Consider the following 22678-nt stretch of genomic DNA (forward strand, 5'->3'; position numbering starts at 1 on the left):
AGTTGGGTCAGTGGTTTATCAATTTTGTTAATTTTTTCAAAGAACCAGCTTTTGGTCTTGTTAATTCTTTCAGTTGTTTTTCTGTTTCATTTAATTCTGCTCTGATTTTTAATCTTTGCTTTCTTCTGGTGCCTGAGGGTTTCTTTTGTTGCTCTCTTTCTATTTGTTCAAGTTGTAGGGATAATTCTTTAATTTTGACCCTTTTTTTTTTTTCGTTTTGTAATGATGCATTTAGTGGTATACGTTGACCTGGGAGCACTGTTATCGTTGTGTCCCAAAGGTTCTGATAGAAAGTGTTTTCATTCTCATTTGATTCTATGAATTACTTTATTCCACCCTTAATGTCTTCTATAACCCCGTCTTTTTTGAGGAGGGTATTGTTTAATTTCCAAGTGTTTGATTTCTTTTCCCTGCTTTTTCTGTTACTGATTTCTACTTTTATGCCCTTAGGGTCAGAGAAGATGCTTTGTAGTATTTCGATGTTTTGGATTCTGCTAAGGCTTCCTTTATGACCTAATATGTGGTCTATTCTATAGAATGTTCCATGTGTACTAGAAGAGAAAATATACCTGGCTGCTGTTGGGTGGAGTGTTCTGTATATGTCTATGAGGTCAAGTTGGTTGATCGTGGCATTTAGATCTTCCGTGTCTTCATTGAGCTGCTTTCTGGATGTTCTGTCCTTCACCAAAAGTGGTGTGTTGAAGCATCTCCTACTATGATTTTGGCACTGTCTATTTCACTTTTCAATGCTGTTAGAGTTTGTTTTATGTATCTTGCAGCCGTGTCTTTGGGTGCATAAATGTTTAATACGGTTATATCCTCGTGGTATCTTTTCCCTTTAATCATTATTTAGTGGCCTTCCTTATCCTTTGTGGTGGATTTAACTTTAAAGTCTGTTTTGTCAGAAATCAATTTTGCCACTTCTGCTCTTTTTTGATTGTTGTTTGTATGTTATATTTTTTTCCATCCTTTGAGTTTTTGTTTGTTTCTCTAAATCTAAGGTGTGTCTTTTGTATGCCACATATAGATTGGGTCGTGTTTTTTAATCCATTTTTCCAGTCTCTGTCTCTTTATTGGTGCATTTAGTCCATTTACATCCAGCATAATTATGGATAGGTATGAGTTTAGTGCTGTCATTTTGATGTCTTTTTTTGTGTGTCGTTACAGTTTCTTTTTCCCACTTATATTTTTTGTGCTTAGTAGTTTATTTAGTGCCTTTTCCTCTTATTCGTCATTGTTGATTTTGTTTCTGCTGAGTCTCTATATTTTTCTTGTATTTTGACGAGTAGGATAGTTAGCTTCCTTTATGGTTACCTTAATATTTACCCCTTTTTTCTAAGTTTAAACCTAGATTTTGTTTATATCGCCTTGTCTTCCTCTGAATTTGAAAGATCCATGACTGCATTTCTTAGCACCTCTTTCTTGTTTTAATGTTGTCTTGTTTTACGAAATCATAATACTGTTTCCCTGTTTTGAGCATTTTTTTTATCTTGGTTTATTTTTGTGATTTTCCTGTCTGAGTTAACCTCTGATTGCTCATCCATTGTTGTAGTCTTGGTTTGATACCTGATATTATTGATTTTCTAATGAAAGAACTCCCTTGAGCATTTCTTGTAGTTTTGGTTTGGTTGTTACGAATTCTCTAAACTTCTGTTTATCTGGAAATGACCTAATTTTAGTTTCATATTTGAGAGACAGTTTTGCTGGATATGAGATTCTTGGCTGCCAGTTTTTTTCCTTCAGTGCTTTATGGAAGTCATGCCACTGCTTTCTTGCCTGCGTGGTTTCTATCAAGTAGTCTGAGGTTATTCTTATTGACTCTCCTTTGTAGGTGACTTTTCCCTTATCTCTAGCTGCTCTTGAAGTTCTCTCTTTATCTTTGGTTTTGGTAAGTTTGATTATAATGTGTCTGGGTGACTTTCTTTTAAAATCTACTTAATGTAGACTTCGATGAGCATCTTGGATAGATATCTTCTCATCTTTCACGATATCAGGGAAGTTTTCTGCCAGCAAGTTCTCAACAATTCTGTATTTTCTGATATCCCTCCATGTTCTGTTACTCCAATCACTCGTAAGTTATTTCTCTTGATAGAGTCCCACATGATTCCTAAGGTTTCCTCATTTTTTAAAATTCTGTTATCTCATTTTTCTTCAGATATATTGGTGCCAAGTGCTTTATGTTCAAGCTCACCAATTTTGCCTTTTACTTGCTCAGTTTTGTTCCTCTGACTTTCTACTGAGTTGTCTAATTTTGTAATTTTATTGTTAATCTTCTGAATTTCTGATTGCTGTCTCTATGGATTCTTGCAGCTTATTAAATTTTTCATTATGTTCTCGAATAACCTTTTTAATTTCTTCAGCTGTTTTATCTGTGTTCCTTGGCTTGTTTTTTGTATTGCCTGATCTTGTTCCTGATGTCTTGAAGAATTGTGCATATTAATCTTTTGTATTCTGCATCTGGTAACTCCAGGAAGGCACTTTCATGTAGAAGATCCCTTGAGAGCTTGTTGAAGCGATCATGGTCTGCTTCTTTATGTGATTTGATATTGACTGCTGTCTCCAAGACATCTGTAAGTCATTAGTTTATTTTGTGTTTGTTTACTGTATCCTAGCTTCTTGCTTTGTTTTGTTTTGATATGCCTAAATGAACGAACAAATCTGTCTTGGAAGAAGTGTGGCCAGAACGCTCCTTAGAAGCAAGGGTGGCGAGACTGCGTCTTGCACACTTTGGACATGTTGTCAGGAGGGATCCATCCCTGGAGAAGGACATCATGCTTGGCAGAGTACAGGGTTAGCGGAAAAGAGGAAGACCCTCAATGAGGTGGATTGACACAGTGGCTGCAACAATGAGCTCAAGCACAACAATGATAGTAAGGATAGTGCAGGACCGGGCGGTGTTTCGTTCTGTCGTGCATAGGGTTGCTGAGAGTCGGAACCGCCTCGACGGCACCTAACAACAACAACATGCCTAAATGGGTTGCTTGAGTGAGCTACCTTGATCATTTTCACCTTTGAAGCTGTGACGTCCGGTCACGAGGTGGCTAGCACTGTTACCAGGTATATTAGTCTAGCAGTCTATTCTCTTTTCTTGTATGAATTCAGCTCAGGTGTCCAGGTAGCTGCTCGTCAAGTGTGTGGTACAGGCTCTGTCCTTTAGTGTGAGAGGGCAGGGGGTGATTGGTGTAGGTACCAGCATCTGATTGCAGCAGGGTGTCATGCTCTGAACAAGGCAGGGGGCTTAGATTCATCCCCCAAGCGTCCCTGAGGAAAGTGCATCCCTATTTCCTAGAGCATACAGGTGGGTGGGTTCTGCAGACAGACCATGAGCACCCAGTGCTTTTGTGTTTAAGGACTGGGAGGTACCAGTTATCCTTGGAACCCTGTCACTGGTGGCTGGGTGGCCCGAGTGGAGGTACCAGTCCTTAGGCCCCTGATGTGGGTAGGCGAGAACCCTGTTTAATAGGAAAGTAATGTCAGTCATTAAACAACCACCTCTTCACCATACAGCTGAAACAGTTACAGTCTGCCAACAAGGGCCTATTCTCCTGAAAGAGGCCCACATAGGTCCATGCAGGGGGGAAAGGTATTCAAAGTCCACAGACCGTTTATGCCTGGAAAGGAGCCGCTTCTATCTGGAGCTCCCCCGGTTTTTGGAGCTGGCAAATTAACTTTTCCCCTGGTTTAGAATTTATTCCTTTTCTGTTGTTGGTAGAATGGCTCCAGGCACTCAGCACGGCCTATCTCAGGCCCAGGGAAATCAACAGCCTCTGAAGCTGGCTTGGGGGCGGGGGGTACAGTAAAATATACGCAAGTTCTTAGCTTTTGCCAAGAGGGCCGTTCTTCTCTGGTTCCGGAGGTGAGTTGGCTGTGCAGCTGGCTGCTCCTCTCTGAGGAAACTGGGGCCAAACGCTTCTACTAGCCTGCCCACCGCAGCTGCTCCCGTGAATAGTGCCTGAGGCATCCCGGCGATTCAGGTCTGATAACCCCTCTCTGCTTTTGAACTGTCTCTCCCTCCCCATGCTGCTCAGTCCATTTTCTAACTTTGCCTTTGATGTTCAGGGTTCCTAGCTTGTCATAAATATAATTGTTTCACCGTTTTTTTGAGTCTTTGTTGTAAGAGTGATTGCCGGAAGTGCCTGGCTATTCTGCCATCTTGGCCCTGCTTCTCCATTTTATTTCTCTTGAATCATTAATTTGTTTTCATCAGAGAAGTGTTTGTCTTATTGTACAGCATTCATTGTAGTAAACCCCTTGAGCTTTTTCTTTTAAGCAGTAGGTTAACACAAGTAGCAATGTTAGTAGCTCAAAATATTAATTGATTGGTCACTATGGCCAGTAGCTCCTGTTTGTTGTTGGCCTTTGCATGACTTCTCTCCTCAATCATGGATGCTCCCCACAGGGTGGCAACTACCCTACGGCGTGGCACTTATCTTACAATGTGGAACTTACCCACAGGATGGCACTTACCCTACAGGGTGGCAGGTACCCCACAGGGTGGCACTTGGTCTACTGGGTGGCACTTAGCTACAGGGTGGCACTTAACCCACAGGGTGATAGCTGCCCCACAGGGTGGCATGTACCCCACAGGGTGGCATGTACCCCACAGGGTGGCACTTACCCACAGGGTGGCGCTTACCCCTCAGGGTGGCACTTACCCCACAGGGAGGGAGCTACCCCAGAGGGTGATACTTGGCCCACAGGGTGGTAGCTACCACACAGGGTGGCAGCTGCCCCACAAGATAATAGCTGTGTCACAGGGTGGCACTTAACCCACATGGTGGCAGCTACCCTACAGGCTGGCACTTACCCCACCGGGTGGTACTTAACCCCACAGGGAGGCAGCTACCCAACTGGGTGGCAGTTATTATACTTTTGCAGGGGGGGTGCTGAGGATTGAAAGGCCCTCTACCCTTGTTGTTAGCATGTGTGTCCAGGGTGGCCAGTCGACTCTGTGTGTCTTTACACATAGTTCTTTTCGACCCTGGCTTCTCACTGAAGAGGGCAGGTGTGTTTTCTGTATGGCTGGCTCATACTGTGTCCTCAGGGAGGAGCTCAGGTGGTAATGGCTTTGTCACTGTCACAGCAGGAGAGTCCCTGCTGCTGGCCAGGCAGAGGGACTATTTGTAGGTGCTGTGGAGGCTGGGGTGGGCTACGTATGTGTAACAGGATAGTAGTAATAGTGTCAGAAACTGTCAAACTTCAGGGGCGATAATGACCAGTATCAGCCCAATGCTGACTCCTACGTGGTAGAGGTGAGACATTCCTCTACTCTCCAACCTTTTACCAATTCTGACACCAGCCGTCCTCCACGCAGTGCTCTGTACTTCTCTTCTGGGCTCAATAATTCATTACAATGGCCACACAGAACTCAGACCGTACCTACAGTTCAGTAGTTTATTAAGGAAGTAACGGGGTCAGGATCAGCAGGCTCCAACTTGGGATCATGACCAGGAAGCGGGTGTGCAGCCCCCTTCTTTAGTGCAGGACAGCTCTCCCAGTTCCTCTCGGCTCCTCAGGGCAGGTTCCTCCTAGCCCTGCTGTCTGTCATCACCAACTCTGCTGGAGGGCCCCGTCCATGCCTCTCGCTGTCTTCAGTGTTACAGTCCTTGGCCCATGTTACAGTTCTTGTAGGAGGTTCCTTGCCTCCTTTCTCTCTCTCTTGCGTTTTTTTCCTTTCTGCTTCTTACTGCTTCCTGTCTTCCCAATTCTTTCTGTCTGAAAAATCTCTGTGGGGTTGGCTGCATGCGTACACACCTTCTTGTCAGTTTCAAGGTATGCCCCTCCCTGCGGGGTCTACAAACCGATCAGTCCCCTCAGTAGGCCGCAGACACTTCATTTGCATAACAGGCAATAGTCACCTTGTTTTCGTAGTCTACTGACCAGTATTTGTCAGTTTGTCGTGCTGCAGTGGTTTGCGTGTTGCTGTGATGCCGGAAGCTATGGCACTGGTATTTCAAATTCAGGCAGGGTCATTCATGGTGGACAGGTTTCAGGTGAGCTTCCAGACTAAGACAGACTAGGAAGAAGGACCTGGCGGTCTACTTTCGAAAAACTTAGCCAGTGAAAACCTAATGAATAGCAGCAGATCATTGTCTGATATATTGCTGTAAAATGAGCCCCCTCAGATTGGAAGGCATTCAACATAGAACTGCGGAAGAGCTGCCTTCTCAAAGTAGAGTCGACCTTAATGATGTGGATGGAATCAAGCTTTCAGGACCTTCATTTGCTGATGTGGCATGACTCAAAATGAGAAGAAACAGCTGTAAACATCCATTAATTATCGCAACGTGGAACGTATGAAGAATGAATCTAGGAAAATCAGGAGTCAGCAGAGATGAAATGTAACACATCAAGATAGATACCCTAGGCATTAATGAGCTGAAGTGGACTGATATTGACCATTTTGCATCAGGCAATCATATGGTCTGCTATGCCAGGAATGACAAATTGAAGAGGAATGGCATTGCATTCGTCGTCAAAAAGGACATTTCAAGATCTGTCCTGAAGTACAGCGCTGTCAGTGATAGGATATATCCATGCAGGTATAAGGAAGACCAGTTAATACAACTGTTACTCAAATTGACACACCAGCCTTGATGCCAAAGATGAGGAAATTGAAGCTTTTTACCTACTTCTGCAGTATGAAATTGATCATACATGCAGTCTGGATACATGATACATTGATAATTACTGGTGATTTGGAATGTGAAAGCTGGAAACAAAGAAAGACTAGTAGTTGGAAAATATGTCCTTGGTGATAGAAATGAAGCCAGAGATCGCATGATAGAATTCTACAAGACCAACAACTTCTTCATTACAGATACCTTTTTTTGGGCAATAGAAGTGGGTACTGTGCACATGTACCTCACCAGGTGGAGTACACAGGAATCAGATCAACTGCATATGTGGAAAGAGATGAAGGAGACGCTCATTATGGTAAGTCAGAACAAGGGCAGGGGCCAACTGTGGAACAAACCATTAATTGCTTATATGCAAGTTTAAGTTGAAGCTGAAGAAAATTAGAACAAATCCGTGAGAGCCAAAGTATGAACCTGAGCATATCCCCGCTGAATTTAGAGACCATCTCAAGAATAGATTTGAGGCATTGAACACTAATGACTGAAGACCAGATGAGTTGTGGGGAGACATCAAGGACATCATCTGTGAAGAAAACAAGAGGTTATTAATAAGACAGGCAAGAAAAAAAAGGCCAAAGTAGATGTCAGAAGAGACTCTGAAAGTTGCTCTTGAACATCAAGTAGCTAAAGCAAATGGAAGAAATTACAAAGCAAAGACCTAGAGTGAGAAAACCGAAAGGGAAGAACACACTTGGCATTTCTCAAGCTGAAAGGACTGAATAAAAAAATTCAGTTCTGGAGTTGCAATATTGAAGAATTCGATGGGGAAAATATTTAAACGACACCGGGAGATGGAAGGAATACATGGAGCCACTGCACTGAAAAGAATTGGCTGACTTGCAGCTATTTCAGAAGATGGCATATGATCAAGAACCGATAGTACTGAAGGAAGAAGACCAAGCTGGACTGGAGACATTGGCAAAAAACAAGGCTCCAGGAATTGACAGACTACAAATTGAGATGTTTCAACAAATGGACGCAGTGCCGGAGGTGCTCACTCGTGTATGCCAAGAAATTTGGAAGACAGCTAGCTGACCAGTTGACTGGAAGACATCTGTATTTGTGCCCATTCCAAAGAAAGGTAATTCAACAGCATGTGGAAATTATCAAACAATGTCATTAAAGTCACCCAGGTAAAATTTCACTGAAAAGCATTCAGAATTGGTTGCAGCAGTACAACAACAGGGAACTGCCAGAAAGTTAGGTTGGATTCAGAAGAGGATGTGGAACCAGGAGTATTATTGCTGATGTCAGATGGGATCTTGGCTGAAAGCAGAGAATACTAGAAAGATGTTTTTACCTGTGTTTTATTGACTGTGCAAAGGCATTTGACTGTGTGAATGGATTATAACAAATTATGGATGACATTGTGAAGAGTAGGAATTCTGAAACACTTAATTGTGTTCATGTGGAACCTGTACATAGACCAAGAAGAGGCAATCATTTGAACAGAACAAGGAGATACTGTGTGGTTTAAAAGCAGGACAGGTGTGCATCAGGTCGTATTTTTTCCCCATACATATTCAATCTGCTGAGCAGGTAATCTGAGAAGCCGGACTGTATAAGAAGAACGCAGCATCAGGTTTGGCAGATGATTCGTTAATAGTCAGCAGTGTGCAGATGACTCAACACTGTTTGCTGACAATTTAGAGGACTTGCTGAAGCACTTACTGATGAAGATGAAAGACTGTGGCCTTCAGTATGAGTTACACCTCAATATAAAGCAAAAATCCTCACAAGTGAACCAATAATCATGTCATGATAAACAGAAAATTATTGAAGTTGTCAAGGATTTCATTTTACTTGGATCCACAATCAACACCCATGGAAACAGCAGTCAGGAAATCAAACGATGCATTGTATTGGGCAAATCTGCTTCAAGACCTCTTTAAAGTGTTCAAAAGCAAAGATGTCACTTTAAGGACTAAGGTGCACCTGACCCCAAGCATTGGTGTTTTTAGTCACTTCATATGCCTGTGAAAGCTGGACAGTAAATAAAGAAGATAGAAGAAGAATTGATGCCTTCGAATTATTGTATTGGCGAAGAATATTGAATATATGCCATAGACTGCCAGAAGAGCAAACAAATCTGTCTTGAAGGAAGTACAGTCAGAATGATCCTTAGAAGCAAGGATGGGACTTTGTCTCATGTACTTTGGACATGTTATCACATCATGCTTGGTAAAGTAGAGGGTCAACAAAAAAGAAGAAGACCCTCAACAAGATGGATTGACATAGTTCTGACGTACATAGGGTTGCTGTGAGTCGGAAACAACTCGACGTCAGCCAGCAACAACACTGACCAATCCCTGCATGGTGTGTACCAATCACAGGGCAGGCTGCAGCTCAGGGCCAGGCACAGGGTATCCACCATCCTTATTTCAGGCTTACCCAGGAAATGCCAGTCAACCTGGACAAGAGTAACAAATCCTGTGAGGTCAAAAACTAGGGCAAATGTAACTCCTCAGGGTTTAGGGGAAAATATCTCAAGCTGTTTTTCCAAAGAACCAAGGCATATAAAGGAAAACATTTCACCACGGTGTAGTATTCGTAGCGTCTCGGGGTTGACTGAGTATAGACCTAAGTACTCAGGGAAGAGTTCAGAGGGAAACCTGGAAAGTTCCATTATTTAGTGGAAATTGTATACCTGAATAGACTTTGAATTTTAGGCCTAGATTTGTGTTAAGTTCTGAGTGGGATAAATTATAAATGATCCGTTTGACATAGGTGGCACCAAGAGAATTGAGAATCAGACTACAAAAGATGGATGATTTTAGTGCTCAAATGTATCGTATTTTTTTAAAAAAGCATTTGACCATCTTTATTTAAGATGGGACATCATATCTAGCCTTATTCAAGAACTGGCGAATTGGTGAAAGTTATGACTTGTCTAGAAAGGTCTGATTGTACTGAGGAGCCTTTTATACTTTCAAATGGTTTTGTGTAAAGCATTTTCTTTTGTCTTTCAGAGTTTGGGGGAGGTCTTCCCTTATTTTTTGCTTAATTTTCCAATTTACTTTTAATTAATTCCTGTTCTACTTTTCTAGCAGTGGGTGGAACAAATTTTAAAATGTTGCCATTAGGTATTGATTATCCAAAAGTAAATTGCTGAAAAATGCTTGATTTAGAGACTTAAAGAGAATTTTTAAATTTACTTATTTTAAAATAACATTAGTTTTTTTCTTGCATATAGGGAAGTATAAGGAAGAAAACCAAGAGTATCATAATTTCCTTGGTCAGGTAACCCTTGATGGTATTTAAAATGGTTACTATAGTGAACTTAACTTACACATGCCCGTGGGTCCCACCCCTCCATGTAGAGGTGACCCCGGGGTAACAGGACCTCTGTTGTGTAACTGCAAGGAGACCAGGCACTGCTCTGCCCTGCTTTTCTGCTTACTTGGTTTTCAGCGCAGATATGCTGCCTAGCTTCTCTCCTTTTAACAGACGTGGTTCTCCGTGAAACAGGTATGACTGTTTTCTCATTGTACGAGCAGTACTTTAGGGCTGTTGGTGTCACACTCTTGCTGAGTGCGCTCGTGGGGTAATAAGTGGCGTGTGCATTGTAATTGCAAGTATACTTTGCCAAGTCACTGTGCATGTACGCCCCTGCCTGCAGTGATCTGATGGGTCTCATTGCCCTTTCCTTGCGGTCACTCTACATCACTGGAGTCTCTAGGTGCCTGCAGTGACGTGATGGGTCTCATTGCCCTTGCCTTGCGGTCACTTTACATCACTGGAGTTTCTAGGCTTACATTGAGTTATGAGTAGGACAGAGCAGCTTCCCACGTATTTACTGTGCGTCTTTGTTTCTTCTTCTATAAACCACTTGCTAAATGTCCATTAGGTCCCTGAGTGGTGCAGTTGGTTCGCCTTCAACTGCTAGCCAAAAGATACCAGCCTACCCAGAGTTGCCTTGGAGTACAGGCCTGGCCGCCTGCTTCCAAAAGGTCACAGTCTTGAAAACTCTATAGAGCAGTTCTACTCTGTACACGTGGGGTCACCACGAGTTGGAATCAGATTGATGGCAACTAACAACAGGAACAGCCAAGAGGTTGGTGGTTCAAAACCACCCAGTGGTGCTGGGAAGAAAGGACTAGCCATCTGCTTCCGAAAGGTTGCAGCCTTGAAAACCCTATGGAGCAGTTCTACTCTGTAACACATGGGGTTGCCGTGTGTCGGAATCAACTCAAGTGCCACAGGTTTGGTTTTTAAATATCCTTTGCCTATTCTTCTGGGTCATGCGTCTTTTTAAAATACAGTCTTAGGAGCTTTTTATAAATATGGAAATGACTCCTCACTCATGTGGTGGCGTTATGCTTGGTGACGTCTCTGCCCTGGTGGCTAACGGAGCATGTTCTTGTGATTTAAAAATACCTTAGCTTATATTTCGAATACATTTATGGTTGTCTGAGTTATCTAGTGCTGGTATAACAGAAATACCACAGTGAATGGCTTTAACAAGGGAATTTTATCCTTTCACAGTTTAGGAGGCCAGAAGTCCAAATTCAGGGTGCCAACTCCAGGGGAAGGCTTTCTCTGTCAGCTCTTGGGGAAGGTTCTTATCCTCAATCTTCCCCTGGTCAAGGAGCTTCTTTATGCAGGAACCTGGGGTCCAAAGGACACGTTCTTCTCTTTCTTGTGGTATGAGATTTCTGTGTCTCTGTGTTTGCTTCCCTCTTTATCTCTCAAAAGAGACTGATTTAAGATACAACCTAATCTTGAAGATTGAGTCCTGCTTCCTTAACGTAACTGCCGCTAATCCCATCTCATTAACATCTCAGAGGATTTGCAACACATAGGAAAGTCACATCAGATGACAAAATGGTGAACAGTCACACAATACGAGGAATCGTGGTCTAGCCAAGTTGACACACATTTTTGCAGAACACAGTTCAATCCATAACAGTGGAATTACCTATAACCCCCATAAATAAAAACTCTTGTGGTTTTCAGTAATTTTTGAGAGTAAAGGGGCCCTGAGACTAAAACGTTTAGAAAACCAATATATACAGTGAAACCAGTGAGAGCCAGAACTCATTACGTGCTGTTGAGTCTGTTCTGACTCATAGTGACCTTATGAAACTGCTCGATCCTGCGCCATCCTCACAGTCGTTATTATGCTTGAGGTCATTTTTGTAGCCGCTGTCTCAATCCATCTCATTGAGGGTCTTCCTCTTTTTCGCTGACCTTCTACTTTACCAAGCATGACGCCCTTCTCCAGGGACTGATACCTCCTGATAATATGTCCAAAGTATGTGAGATACAGCCTCACCATTCTTACTTCTAAAGAGCACTCTGGCTGTATTTCTTCAAAGACAGATTTGTTCATTTTTTTGGCCGTCCATGGTATATTCAGTATTCTTCGCCAACATCATAATTCAAAGGTATCAATTTGTCTTTGGTCTTCCTTAGTTCACTGCCTACTTTTCACACGCATATGAGGCGATTGAGAGCGCTGTGGCTTGGGTCAGGTGCACTTTAGTCTCCAAGGTGACATCTTTGCTTTTTAACACTCTTAAAGAGGTCCTTTGCAGCAGATTTGTCCAGTGCAATGCGCCTTTTAATTTCCTGACTGCTGCTTCCATGGCTGTTGATTGTGGATTCAAGTAAAATGAAATCCTTGACAACTTCAGTCTTTTCTCTGTTTATCATGATGTTGTTTATTGGTCCAGTTGTGAGCATTTTTGTATCCTTTATGTTAAGGCGTAATCCATACTGAAGGCTGTAGTTTTTGATCTTCATCAGTAAGTGCTTCAAGCCTTTCTCACTTTCAGCAAGCAAGATTGTGTCATCTGCATAATGCCAGTTGCTAATGAGTGTTCCTTCAATCCTGATGCCCCATTCTTTTTCATATAATCCAGCTTCTCGGGTTATTTGTTCAGCATACAGATTGAATAAGTATGGTGAAAGGATACAGCCCTGCTGCACACATTACCTGACTTTAAACCATGCAGTATCCACTTGTTCTGTTCGAATGACTGCCTTTTGATCTATGTATATAGGTACCTTGTGAGCAGAATTAAGTGTTCTGGAGTTTACATTCTTCGCAATGCTATCCATAATTTGTTGTGATCCACACAGTTGAATGCCTTTGCATAGTCAGTAAAACACAGGTAAACATCCTTCTGGCTTTCTCTGCTTTCAGCCAGTGTCATGGATTGAATTGTGTCTCCTAAAAGTATCTGTCAACGTGACTAGGTCATGATTCCCAGTATTGTATGATTGTCCAACATTTTGTAATCTGATGTGATTTTCTTATGTTGTAAATCCTATCTCTGTGATGTTAATGACTGGGGATAGGTGGCAGTTATGTTAATGAGGCAGTACTCAATCTACAAGATTGGATTGTGTCTTGAGCCAATTTCTTCTAGAATATAAAAGAGAGAAGCAAGCAGAGAGACAGGCGGACCTCATACCACCAAGAAACAAGAGCCAGGAGAATAGCACTTCCTTTGGACTTGGGGTCCCTGCTCTGAGAAGCTCCTAGACCAGAGGAAGATTGATGACAGGACCTTCCTCCAGAGCAAACAGGGAGAAAAAACCTTCCCCTAGAGCTGACACCCTGAATTTGGACTTCTAGTGTGCCTAGACTATGAGAGAATAAATTTCTGTTTGTTAAAGCCATCCACTTGTTGTATTTCTTTTATAGAAAAAAACAGTAGATAAGAAGACAGACAGGATCCACCTGACATCAGCAATGATATCCCTGGTTCCACATCCTTTCCTGAATCCAGCCTAACTTTCGGGCAGTTCCCTGTTGATGTACTGTTGTAACTGCTTTTGAATGATTTTCAGCGAAATTTTACTTGAGTGTGTTACTAATCATATTGTTCGATTATTTCTGCATTCTGTTGGATCACCTTTGTTTTGAATAGGCATAAATATGGATCTCTTCTAGTCTGTTGGCCAGGTAGGTGGCTTCCAAATTTCTTGGCACAGACCAGTAAGCACCTACAGCGCTGCAGCTGTTTGTTGAAACATCTCAATTGGTATTCTGTCAATTCCTGTAGCCTTGCTTTTGTCAGTGCCTGCAGTCCAGCTTGGATGTCTTCCTTCAGCACCATCGATTCTTGCTCATGTGCTACCTTCTGAAATGGTTGAATGTCAGTATAGTGACTCTGTGTATTCCTTCCGTCTTCTTTTGATGCTTCCTGCGTTAATATTTTCCCTGTAGAATCCTTCCAATATTGCAACTCGAGGCTTGAATTTTTTCTTCAGTTCTTTCAGCTTGAGAAATGCTGAACTTGTTCTTCCCTTTGGTTTATCTAACTCCAGGTCTTTGCACATCTCATTATAATACTTCACTTTTTCTTCTTGAGGCCACCCTTTGAAATCTTCTGTTCAGCTCTTTTACGTCATCATTTCTTTCATTTGCTTTAGCTACTCTATGTTCAAGAGCAGATTTCAGAGTTTCTTCTGACATCATTTTGGTCTTTTCTTTCTTTCTTTCCTTCTTGTCTTTTTAATGACCTCTTGCATTTTTCATGTATGATGTCCTGATGTCATTCCACAACTCTTCTGGCCTTTGATCATTAGTGTTCACCATGTCAAATCTATTCTCGAGATGATCTGTAAATTCAGGTGGGACATACTGAAGGTGGTACTTTGGCTCTCATGGACTTGTTCTAATTTTCTTCAGCTTCAACTGGAACTTGCAAATGAGCAGTTGATGGTTTGTTCTACAATTGGCCCCTGGCCTTGTTCTGACTGATGACATTGAACTTTTCCATTGTCTCTTTCCACAGATGTAGTCAGCTTGATTCCCGTGGATTCCATCTTGTGAGGTCCACGTGTATAGTAGCCATTTATGTTGTTGCAAAAAGGTATTTGCGATGAAGAGGTTGCTGGTCTTGCAAAACTCTATCATGGGTCTTCAGCCATATTTTCCAGTGACCGATAGGACTGCCTTATTTTTCTGGGCCTCACAAATTTTCTGCTGTTAACAGGGTGCACTCTTAACACTTTTCTGTTGCTCCTTTTAGTGGAAAATATTTGAGTTTTCCTTCTCTGACATTTCAGCTTTATGCACATTCTGGCTGTCACAGGTTTAACCTTAATAATCCTTTGTGTGATTATGTTTCAGTTGACCCATTTCACTATTGGTAGACAATGGCCTCTTTCCAGTATGGGGCTATTCCATGCAGTACTCTCGATGGACAGTGGCTTCTCTCCAGTATGGGGCTATTCCATACCATACTCTTGATGGACAGTGGATTCTCTCCAGTATGGGGCTGTTCCATACAGTACTCTTGATGGACAATGGATTCTGTCCAGTATGGGGCTATTCCACATAGTACTCTTGATGGACAGTGGTTTCTCTCCAGTATGGGGCTGTTCCATACAGTACTCTTGATGGACAATGGATTCTTTCCAGCATGGGGCTATTACATCCAGTATTCTTACGAGTATTCGTGTACTTACCTTTTTTTAAATTGTGGTAAGTATACACATAACTTTTTTCATTTCAACATATTTTGCATATATAGTTTACTGGCGTTTATTACATTTATAATGTTGTTCAGCCATCACTTTTGTCTATTTCCAGATTTTCCTGTCGCCCTTAACAGAAGCTCAGTGCCCCACGAGCAGTGATTCCCTTTTTGTGACCCTCCCCCTGCCCCGGTAACCACTAATAACTTCGATGTCTATACACTAATTTCTTTTTTTATTCTAGATATGTTATAGAAGAAGGATCATATAAATTTGACCTTTTGTGACTGACTCTTTTCACTTACCAAGAAAAATCCTGTTGCTGTCGATTCAATTCCAACTCATAGTGACCCTATAAAGACAGAGTAGATAGATGTTTTATCTGTAACATTTTCAAGGAGTAGCGGGTGGATTCACACTGCTGACCTTTCGATTACCAGGAAAGCTTCAGGTCTTTCACTTAGCGTGGTAATATCCCACTGTGTGTATGTATCATACTGTGTCCGTTCATCAGTTGGGGGGCACTTGGGTTGCTTTTACATGAAAAATGCTGCCTTGAAGCCTACCAGCAGTGGATGAGAGTTCTTTTCTGTAAATCCTCGGCAACACCTGTTTCCTGTTGTTTGATCATAGCTATCTTAGTGGGGGTGAAGTGATATCTCCTTGTGGTTTTGATTTGGATTTCCCTGATGATTAATGACGTTGAGCGTGCTTGTTGGCCATTTGCGTTCCTTGTTTGCGCATGTGTGTGTTTCTGTGAGTACATACTTAGTGGTGGAATTGCCATGTCATATGTCAGCATTAGGAGATGCTGTCAGACAGTTTTCCAGAGTGGTTTCACTGACCTACATTCCTACTAGCAGTTTGTGAGAGCCCCAGCTGCTCTACTTCCTGGACAAAATTGGTATTATTGCATAAATTTTGGCCACTCTAGGGAGGTACTGCATAGTAGTTCTAATTTGCATTACTTTTCAAGCACCTTTTCATATGTTTACCTGCCATTTGGTTGCCTTCTTTTGTGACTGTTCAAGTTGCAACTGTTTCTTTATTGGGTTGTATGTCTTTGTTTAAGGAGCCCTCTTGGCACAGCAGAGCTCTGGTGGCACGGTGGATAAGAGCTTGGCTGCTAAGCAAAAGGTCGGCAGTTCAAACCCACCAGCCCCTCTGCAGGAGAAAGATGTGCCAGTCTGCTTTTGTAAAGATTACCGTCTAGGGACCCCTACGGGGCAGTTCTACTCCATTCTATATGGTTGCTGTGAGTTGGGATCAGCTTAGTGGCAGTGGATTTTTTTGTTTATGTCCTTCTTCACAAATCATTCCGTAGGCGGTCTTTAATCTGGAAACGAGCCCAGGTTATGTGTGCAGCAAACCTGGTGTCTTCCTCCACGTGGTGGCTTGCCTTTCCATTCTGGGATCATTCTTACTTGTCTACCCCTTTGAGGGTAGACACGTGGCAGGGGCAAGGGGCAAGGTGCTCCTTCTAGGGAGGCAGCACAAAGGCAGCAGCTAGGCTGGTGCCCAGTTGTCCCTGCTGAGTTAGGGACCTGCGTGGCCTATGGGAGGCTGGGTAGGGGCAGTTCTGTGCCTGCTAGTGTTGTCCCACCTGCTGAGGACACCCAGGAAGCAGCCCCTGCTTGCAGCTTCTTTACCCTCTTTCTGGCTTACTTAAGGTACAGCTCTCTCAGTTTAGCTGTATCAGACTTCGTTTTCCATTGTTTTCTGTCAAATGTTGATTGTTAGCCCTTCTTGTGTTTTCAGGTTCCTTGGGGCTTTTAATTTATGCCTTATTCCTTATAGCTGTCATATGTATGGTTATAAAGTGATCCTTTGTAGAGTCACTGTTATTTCCTCTTTTATAATCTCTTTATGAAAATTTCAGAAGGATGTGTTATTAAGTGTGTTGTTAATCTGCCAATTTCAATAGGGAGTTTCATTGTTCAGTCTTGTTTAAGATAAAACTACCCAGTGGGATGAAAACTCGTAAGAAATGAATAAAGGTGTTATAATCCTCCTCAGAACGTTCTCCTTGCTGGTGACACGTTCAGAGTATTTCTAATACCAGTAATAAAAATGGACTGCCACTTCCCCCCGACACTGGCACTGGGGCTGCAGGTCTTGTTAACAGGAGAAGGCAAGAGAGAAGCATTAATATTTAAAAAGGCACAAGAGACATGTTTGCTGAGAAGGTAATCATCTATCTAAAAATCCAGGAGAGTCACTGAAAACCTATTATAGCTAATGAGGGGGATTTACCTGTGATCAAGACGTAAAATTCACTCGTGTTCTTGTAGATGCTGTAACCATTTAGAAAAGGTAATGACAGAAGAATAAGTATAGATTAAATCGGTAAATGCCTACCTATACTTTTAACTTCTTTTTAATAGAAAAGTCAAGTTATACAAACATACAGAAATTAGCATAGGGAACAGTTAATGGCACTAGGGCAGTCCTGTTCTGTCCACACCTGGACCGTGTGTTTGAAAGGTAAGGACTCTGAAAAACAGAATCACAATAGCACACCTGAAAAATTCGCTATAATTTTTAAATATCACCAGAGTGCCTAGGAGTAAATTCAACAAGAAATGTCTCTTACCTATAAGAGGAAAACTGTAAAACTTTACTGAAACAGGTTAAAAAATATACAAGTCTGTGGAAAGACCCATTACCTGTCTGAATGAGAAGATCCATTGTTATCCCTGACTTTATTCATAAATTCAAAATAGTTTCCACCAAAACCCTAACAGGACTTTTTACAGAGCTGCCACGTCGAAAGTTATATGGAGGTCAGCGGGTTACTTAAGAGTTGAGGGGATTTTATAAAGCAGGAGCAGGGAGTGAGGACTGGCTGGTTGGCTGCGAAGTCACCAGTGGAGGTTGGTGTGTACAGTACTGGGAAGTTAGTTTAATGAGTAGAATGGGGGGTTCATAGCACTGTATATAAACCTACTTGTGTACAGAGTTTATGGTTAGAGCACCGTTTTACTTTGTCATCAAGAGATTTTGAACTTTTTAATGAATAGTATTGGATCAATTGACCGATCTTTTGGCAAAAATTAGAGGTAGACTCTTGCCTAATGGTATATACGAAAGTAAAGTCCATTCTGGAATCAGTTGGTGGTGGTGGTGGTTGCACAGTTCTGCTGTTCTTAAAGCCACCCAGTTGTATACGATAAAATGGTGGATTTTATGGCATGTGAATTATATCTCAACAAAGTTATATTCACAAAGAAATGCCACATAGTTTAAAGTGTTCGCACAGAATACTGAACTGTGGATGGAGGTGCAGGAAACGAGTTTTCTAATCTCCAGGGGAGGAAGTCCTTCCAGTGTAGATGCAAACTCAGAGCCATGAAGTAAAAGGCCAGGTTTGACTGCAAGATTTCAGCATTTTATATAACAGGAAATACTAAGGGCAAAGTTTAAATAAATTGAAGGGAAAATCTTTGTAAAATATTTAACAGACAGAGGATTGTTATCCTGTGTGTGTGTGTGTGTGTAGCTTCTACAAATCAAAAGGAAGCACAAACCCAGTAGAAAAATGGACTGAGGTTATGATAGTAAAAGAAGTAGAAAGTGTAATGAAGTCATAGAAAATAGCAGTCCCTTTGTAACGGGGACATGAAGCATCGATAATAGGGAGACATCACTGTACGGCTGGTGGCTCTGTCGAGGACCTTGGCAGCACTGCTGGGGGAGGTGTTACTGTGGCACTCTTTACAGTTCTAGGGTTGTCCCCTGTGCCTGGGCAACCCCACGTCTAGGTGTCTGGCCTATAGAAAACAGCGCACATCTGTCTGGAAGTTCAGGAGACCTCAGCTTGTCTAGCACACAGCCATAGTATGACGGCAAGTGGCTGCTTGTGGCTCTTGGGACTGCAGGGAGTGGTGGTCTCCCCATGGCACCCAGAGCACCCATAGAACCAGGTCAGTCTCCTGGAGCTGTGCACCAGGAGTGCATGTTGGTGCCTGCACAGGCACGGGGAAGAACCAGTGTTGCCTGCCTCAGGGAGGTGGTGTGGCGTGAGTGGCAGTCACTTGTGTTTTCGGGTCTTTGTCTTGAAAATGTTTTCATGTGTTTCCTGTGTGGATAGAAAAGATAAATTCAGTAGGCAAGTAAGATGTCTGTGTTGTTCTGATGAGGAAAGCACTCCAGAACGTTTTTCATTAGAAAAAAGTAATACTGACTGGTCTGTGTAATGTCCTTCCATCTGTGCAGAAATGAAACACGCTTCCGTTCAAGCCCAAGTGTGCCTGGACATTGGGTGGAAGGGGACCTCAGAGGTATCAGCAGGGATTGCCCGGCGGGAGCCTGACTGCGGATCTCGAGTGGAAGGCTTTGCATTTTGTATTATTTTATGTGCTCTGAGAATCTTTACTGTATGGTTTGTTTTGTTGCTTTCTTACTGGATTATCGCACACGTGTAGTAGAATCTTCAGGGCACAGTTGGCCAGCTTAATTGAAGTACACACCAGGGAGTCACCACCAGACCAGAGTATAGACTCACCCTGGACAGAGGGTGGTAAAGGAGCAGCCTGTCCAAGTCCTGAAGGCTCTCTGTGGAGAGCAACAGTGGGGTGCACCCTGGGTGGGCTTCCTCCTCTGCCACAGCCATGCTCAGAGTGGAGCACATGCCGAGCCCAGAGAGTGGACAGAGTCCAGCCATCTGTATGCACTGCGAGCACTCACAGCCAGCGTGTTTAAATCTGGTTTTCATCGAATCTTCTGGCACCAGAAGCTCTAATTCGTATTTGTTTTCTGTTTGATTTGTCATCTTGGCTACGTGGCTGGTCAGATGGATGGCGAGTCAGAAGAGGAGCCAGAGTCAGCAGACACCGGCGAGGAAGAGGAAGATGGGGATGAGTCTGACTTGGTAACCTACTCTCATGACCCCGAGAGGTGGTCCCTGGGTTGTGGGAAAACCTCGAGGACTGGGAGTCCTGAAATGAGACAAAGTGTGTAGGAGGGAACAGCCTGCAGTGTCAGCTCAGGGAGTGATGAAGGAGACAGTGCAAGACAGGGTTGAGAGACCTTTGATAAAGTGCCCCTCCACAGATGGCATAGGTGAAGCTGGTCTGAATGCATGGACAGTGTCAGGCATAGTGCTGTGGGGTAAGGCTGGGGTGAGGGGGCACAGAGAGCCGGTATGTGAGGAGAGGTCAGGTGAGTGGGCGTGGTGAGGCGGTGTGTGAGGTGAGCCGAGAGCAGGTGAGTGGGTGCAGTGAGGCAGTATGTGAAGAGAGACAAGGCAAGGTGAGCAGGCACGGTGAGGGCGGTGTGTGAGGAGAGGCGAGGCCAGGTGAGTGGGTGCAGTTAAGGCAGTGTGGGAGGCCAGGTGAGTGGGCGCAGTGAGGGCGGTGTTTGAGGAGAGGCGAGGCCAGGTGAGTGGGCCCAGTGAGGTGGTGTGTGAGGAGAGGCTGCGTGAGTGGGCGCAGTGAGTGGTGTGTGAGGAGGCTGGGTGAGTGGGCGCAGTGAGCGGTGTGTGAGAAGAGGGGAGGTGAGCCGCTGCAGTGAGTGGTGTGTGAGGAGAGGCTGGGTGAGCGGGCGCAGTGAGCGGTGTGTGAGAAGAGAGGAGGTGAGCCGCTGCAGTGAGTGGTGTGTGAGGAGAGGCCAGGTGAGTGGGCGCAGTGAGCGGTGTATGTGAAGAGGGGAGGTGAGCGGGCGCAGTGAGTGCTGTGTGAGGAGGCCGGGTGAGCAGGCGCAGTGAGCGGTGTATGCGAAGAGGGGAGGTGAGTGGGCGCAGTGAGCGGTGTATGCGAAGAGGGGAGGTGAGCGGGCGCAGTGAGCGGTGTGTGAGGAGAGGCTGGGTGAGCGGGCGCAGTGAGCGGTGTATGTGAAGAGGGGAGGTGAACGGGCGCAGTGAGCGGTGTGTGAGGAGAGGCTGGGTGAGCGGGCGCGGTGAGCGGTGTAAAGAGGGGAGGTGAGCTGCTGCAGTGAGTGGTGTGTGAGGAGGGTCCAGGTGAGTGGGTGCAGTGAGGCGGTGTATGAGAAGAGGGGAGGTGGGCGGGTGCAGTGAGCGGTGTATGAGAAAAGGGGAGGTGAGCGGGCGCAGTGAGTGGTGTGTGGGGAGGCCGGGTGAGCGGGCGCAGTGAGCGGTGTGTGAGGAGAGGCCGGGTGAGTGGGTGCAGTGAGCGGTGTGTGAGGAGGGGCCAGGTGAGTGGGTGCAGTGAGGCGGTGTATGAGAAGAGGGGAGGTGGGCGGGTGCAGTGAGCGGTGTGTGAGGAGAGGCCAGATGAGCGGGCGCAGTGAAGAGGTGTGTGAGGAGAGGGCAGGTGAGTGGGCACAGTGAGTGGTGTATGTGAAGAGGGGAGGTGAGTGGGCGCAGTGAGCGGTGTATGTGAAGAGGGGAGGTGAGCGGGCGCAGTGAGCGGTGTGTGAGGAGAGGCCGGGTGAGTGGGTGCAGTGAGCGGTGTGTGAGGAGGGGCCGGGTGAGTGGGTGCAGTGAGGCGGTGTATGAGAAGAGGGGAGGTGGGCGGGTGCAGTGAGCGGTGTGTGAGGAGAGGCCAGATGAGCGGGCGCAGTGAAGAGGTGTGTGAGGAGAGGGCAGGTGAGTGGGCACAGTGAGTGGTGTGTGAGGAGGCCGGGTGTATGGGAAAAGGGGAGGTGAGTGGAAGCATTGAGGCTTCCTTGTGACACCTCTGACAGCAAAAAGGTGCTACCAGGAGTTATTTCATAGGAGTTCACTTGAGGTGTAGCAGTTACTAATATTAGTTTATTCGAAAGGTCTTCTGTGGAGTGCTTATATGCTGCAACTGTGTTTTATTTTCTGTCGAGCAAATTTTATTAAATATCTCTTTATACCTGCAATTAGCAGGGATGATGAGGGCCCCATCTTATTTTAGTAAAATCTTGCCCTTGCAAATGTTAGAAGGGGCTGGGTTCCACTCTGGGCATCTGTTCGTGACTCCTGGCAGTCACATGCCCTTTCTGCATCTGGGTTTTAGATTGAGATACTCAGAAACCCTCTAAATTAATTACAACCTTTTCCTTGTTCTCCATGTAGATAATTCATTTGGACATAGATTCTGAAGCAGATTGAGAGGATTGTTTTTTTTTCTCATGAGCAAGATGAGTGGAGGCTGCATATGATTCAAGTGGATTCTCTTACTGAGCTTATTTATTTAGTTCCTGAGTAGAACTTTCTAATTTATTTTCTTTTGTGCCCAACTCATAAGATTTATACTTTTCAATTTTCTTGGCTTTTTCTCCTGTACAAGTACTGAGCTTGAAGTGATGTTTCTTAACTAGGGAAAACCATGGGCACCTTTAAGAATGTGACCCAGAAAAATGTCTAAAAGTAAAATTAATTTTTTAGAATCAAGATTAACCCATATTTTATTTTGCAGAAAAACTAACTTGTAGTACTTTCTGCTTTCAAGCACCACCCATGCCTTTACGTTTTATATACCTGCCCCTTTGGCTCTTCAGAGTTCTGAATCCAGCATTAAGAAGAAATTTCTCAAAAGGAAAGGGAAGACTGACAGCCCTTGGATCAAACCAGCCAGGAAAAGGCGGCGGAGGAACAAGAAGAAGCAAATTGGAGAGCTAGGTAGGCACTATCTGTGGGTCCCAGCTCTTGTTCCCAGCAGAATGGCGCCTCCCTTTCCCAG

General features: G+C 44.0%; 1 protein-coding gene across 11 annotated transcripts in view; it reads left to right on the top strand.

The window, feature by feature from the left end:
• Nucleotides 1–22678, top strand: part of EHMT1 (euchromatic histone lysine methyltransferase 1) — a 277594-nt gene that overhangs the window by 158869 nt on the left and 96047 nt on the right. For all 11 annotated transcript variants that reach the window (XR_010322901.1, XM_064290822.1, XM_064290821.1 and 8 more), the window contains exons 7-8: nt 19864–19941; nt 22497–22617. Coding sequence is in view for 10 of the 11 variants with exons in the window: in XM_064290822.1 (XP_064146892.1) it covers nt 19864–19941; nt 22497–22617 (199 nt within the window). In the remaining variant the exon portion in view is untranslated. The remainder of the gene's footprint in view (nt 1–19863; nt 19942–22496; nt 22618–22678) is intronic.

This window comes from Loxodonta africana, chromosome 9 (genome assembly GCF_030014295.1).
Source record: "Loxodonta africana isolate mLoxAfr1 chromosome 9, mLoxAfr1.hap2, whole genome shotgun sequence".
NCBI classification, from domain to species: Eukaryota; Metazoa; Chordata; class Mammalia; order Proboscidea; family Elephantidae; genus Loxodonta; species Loxodonta africana.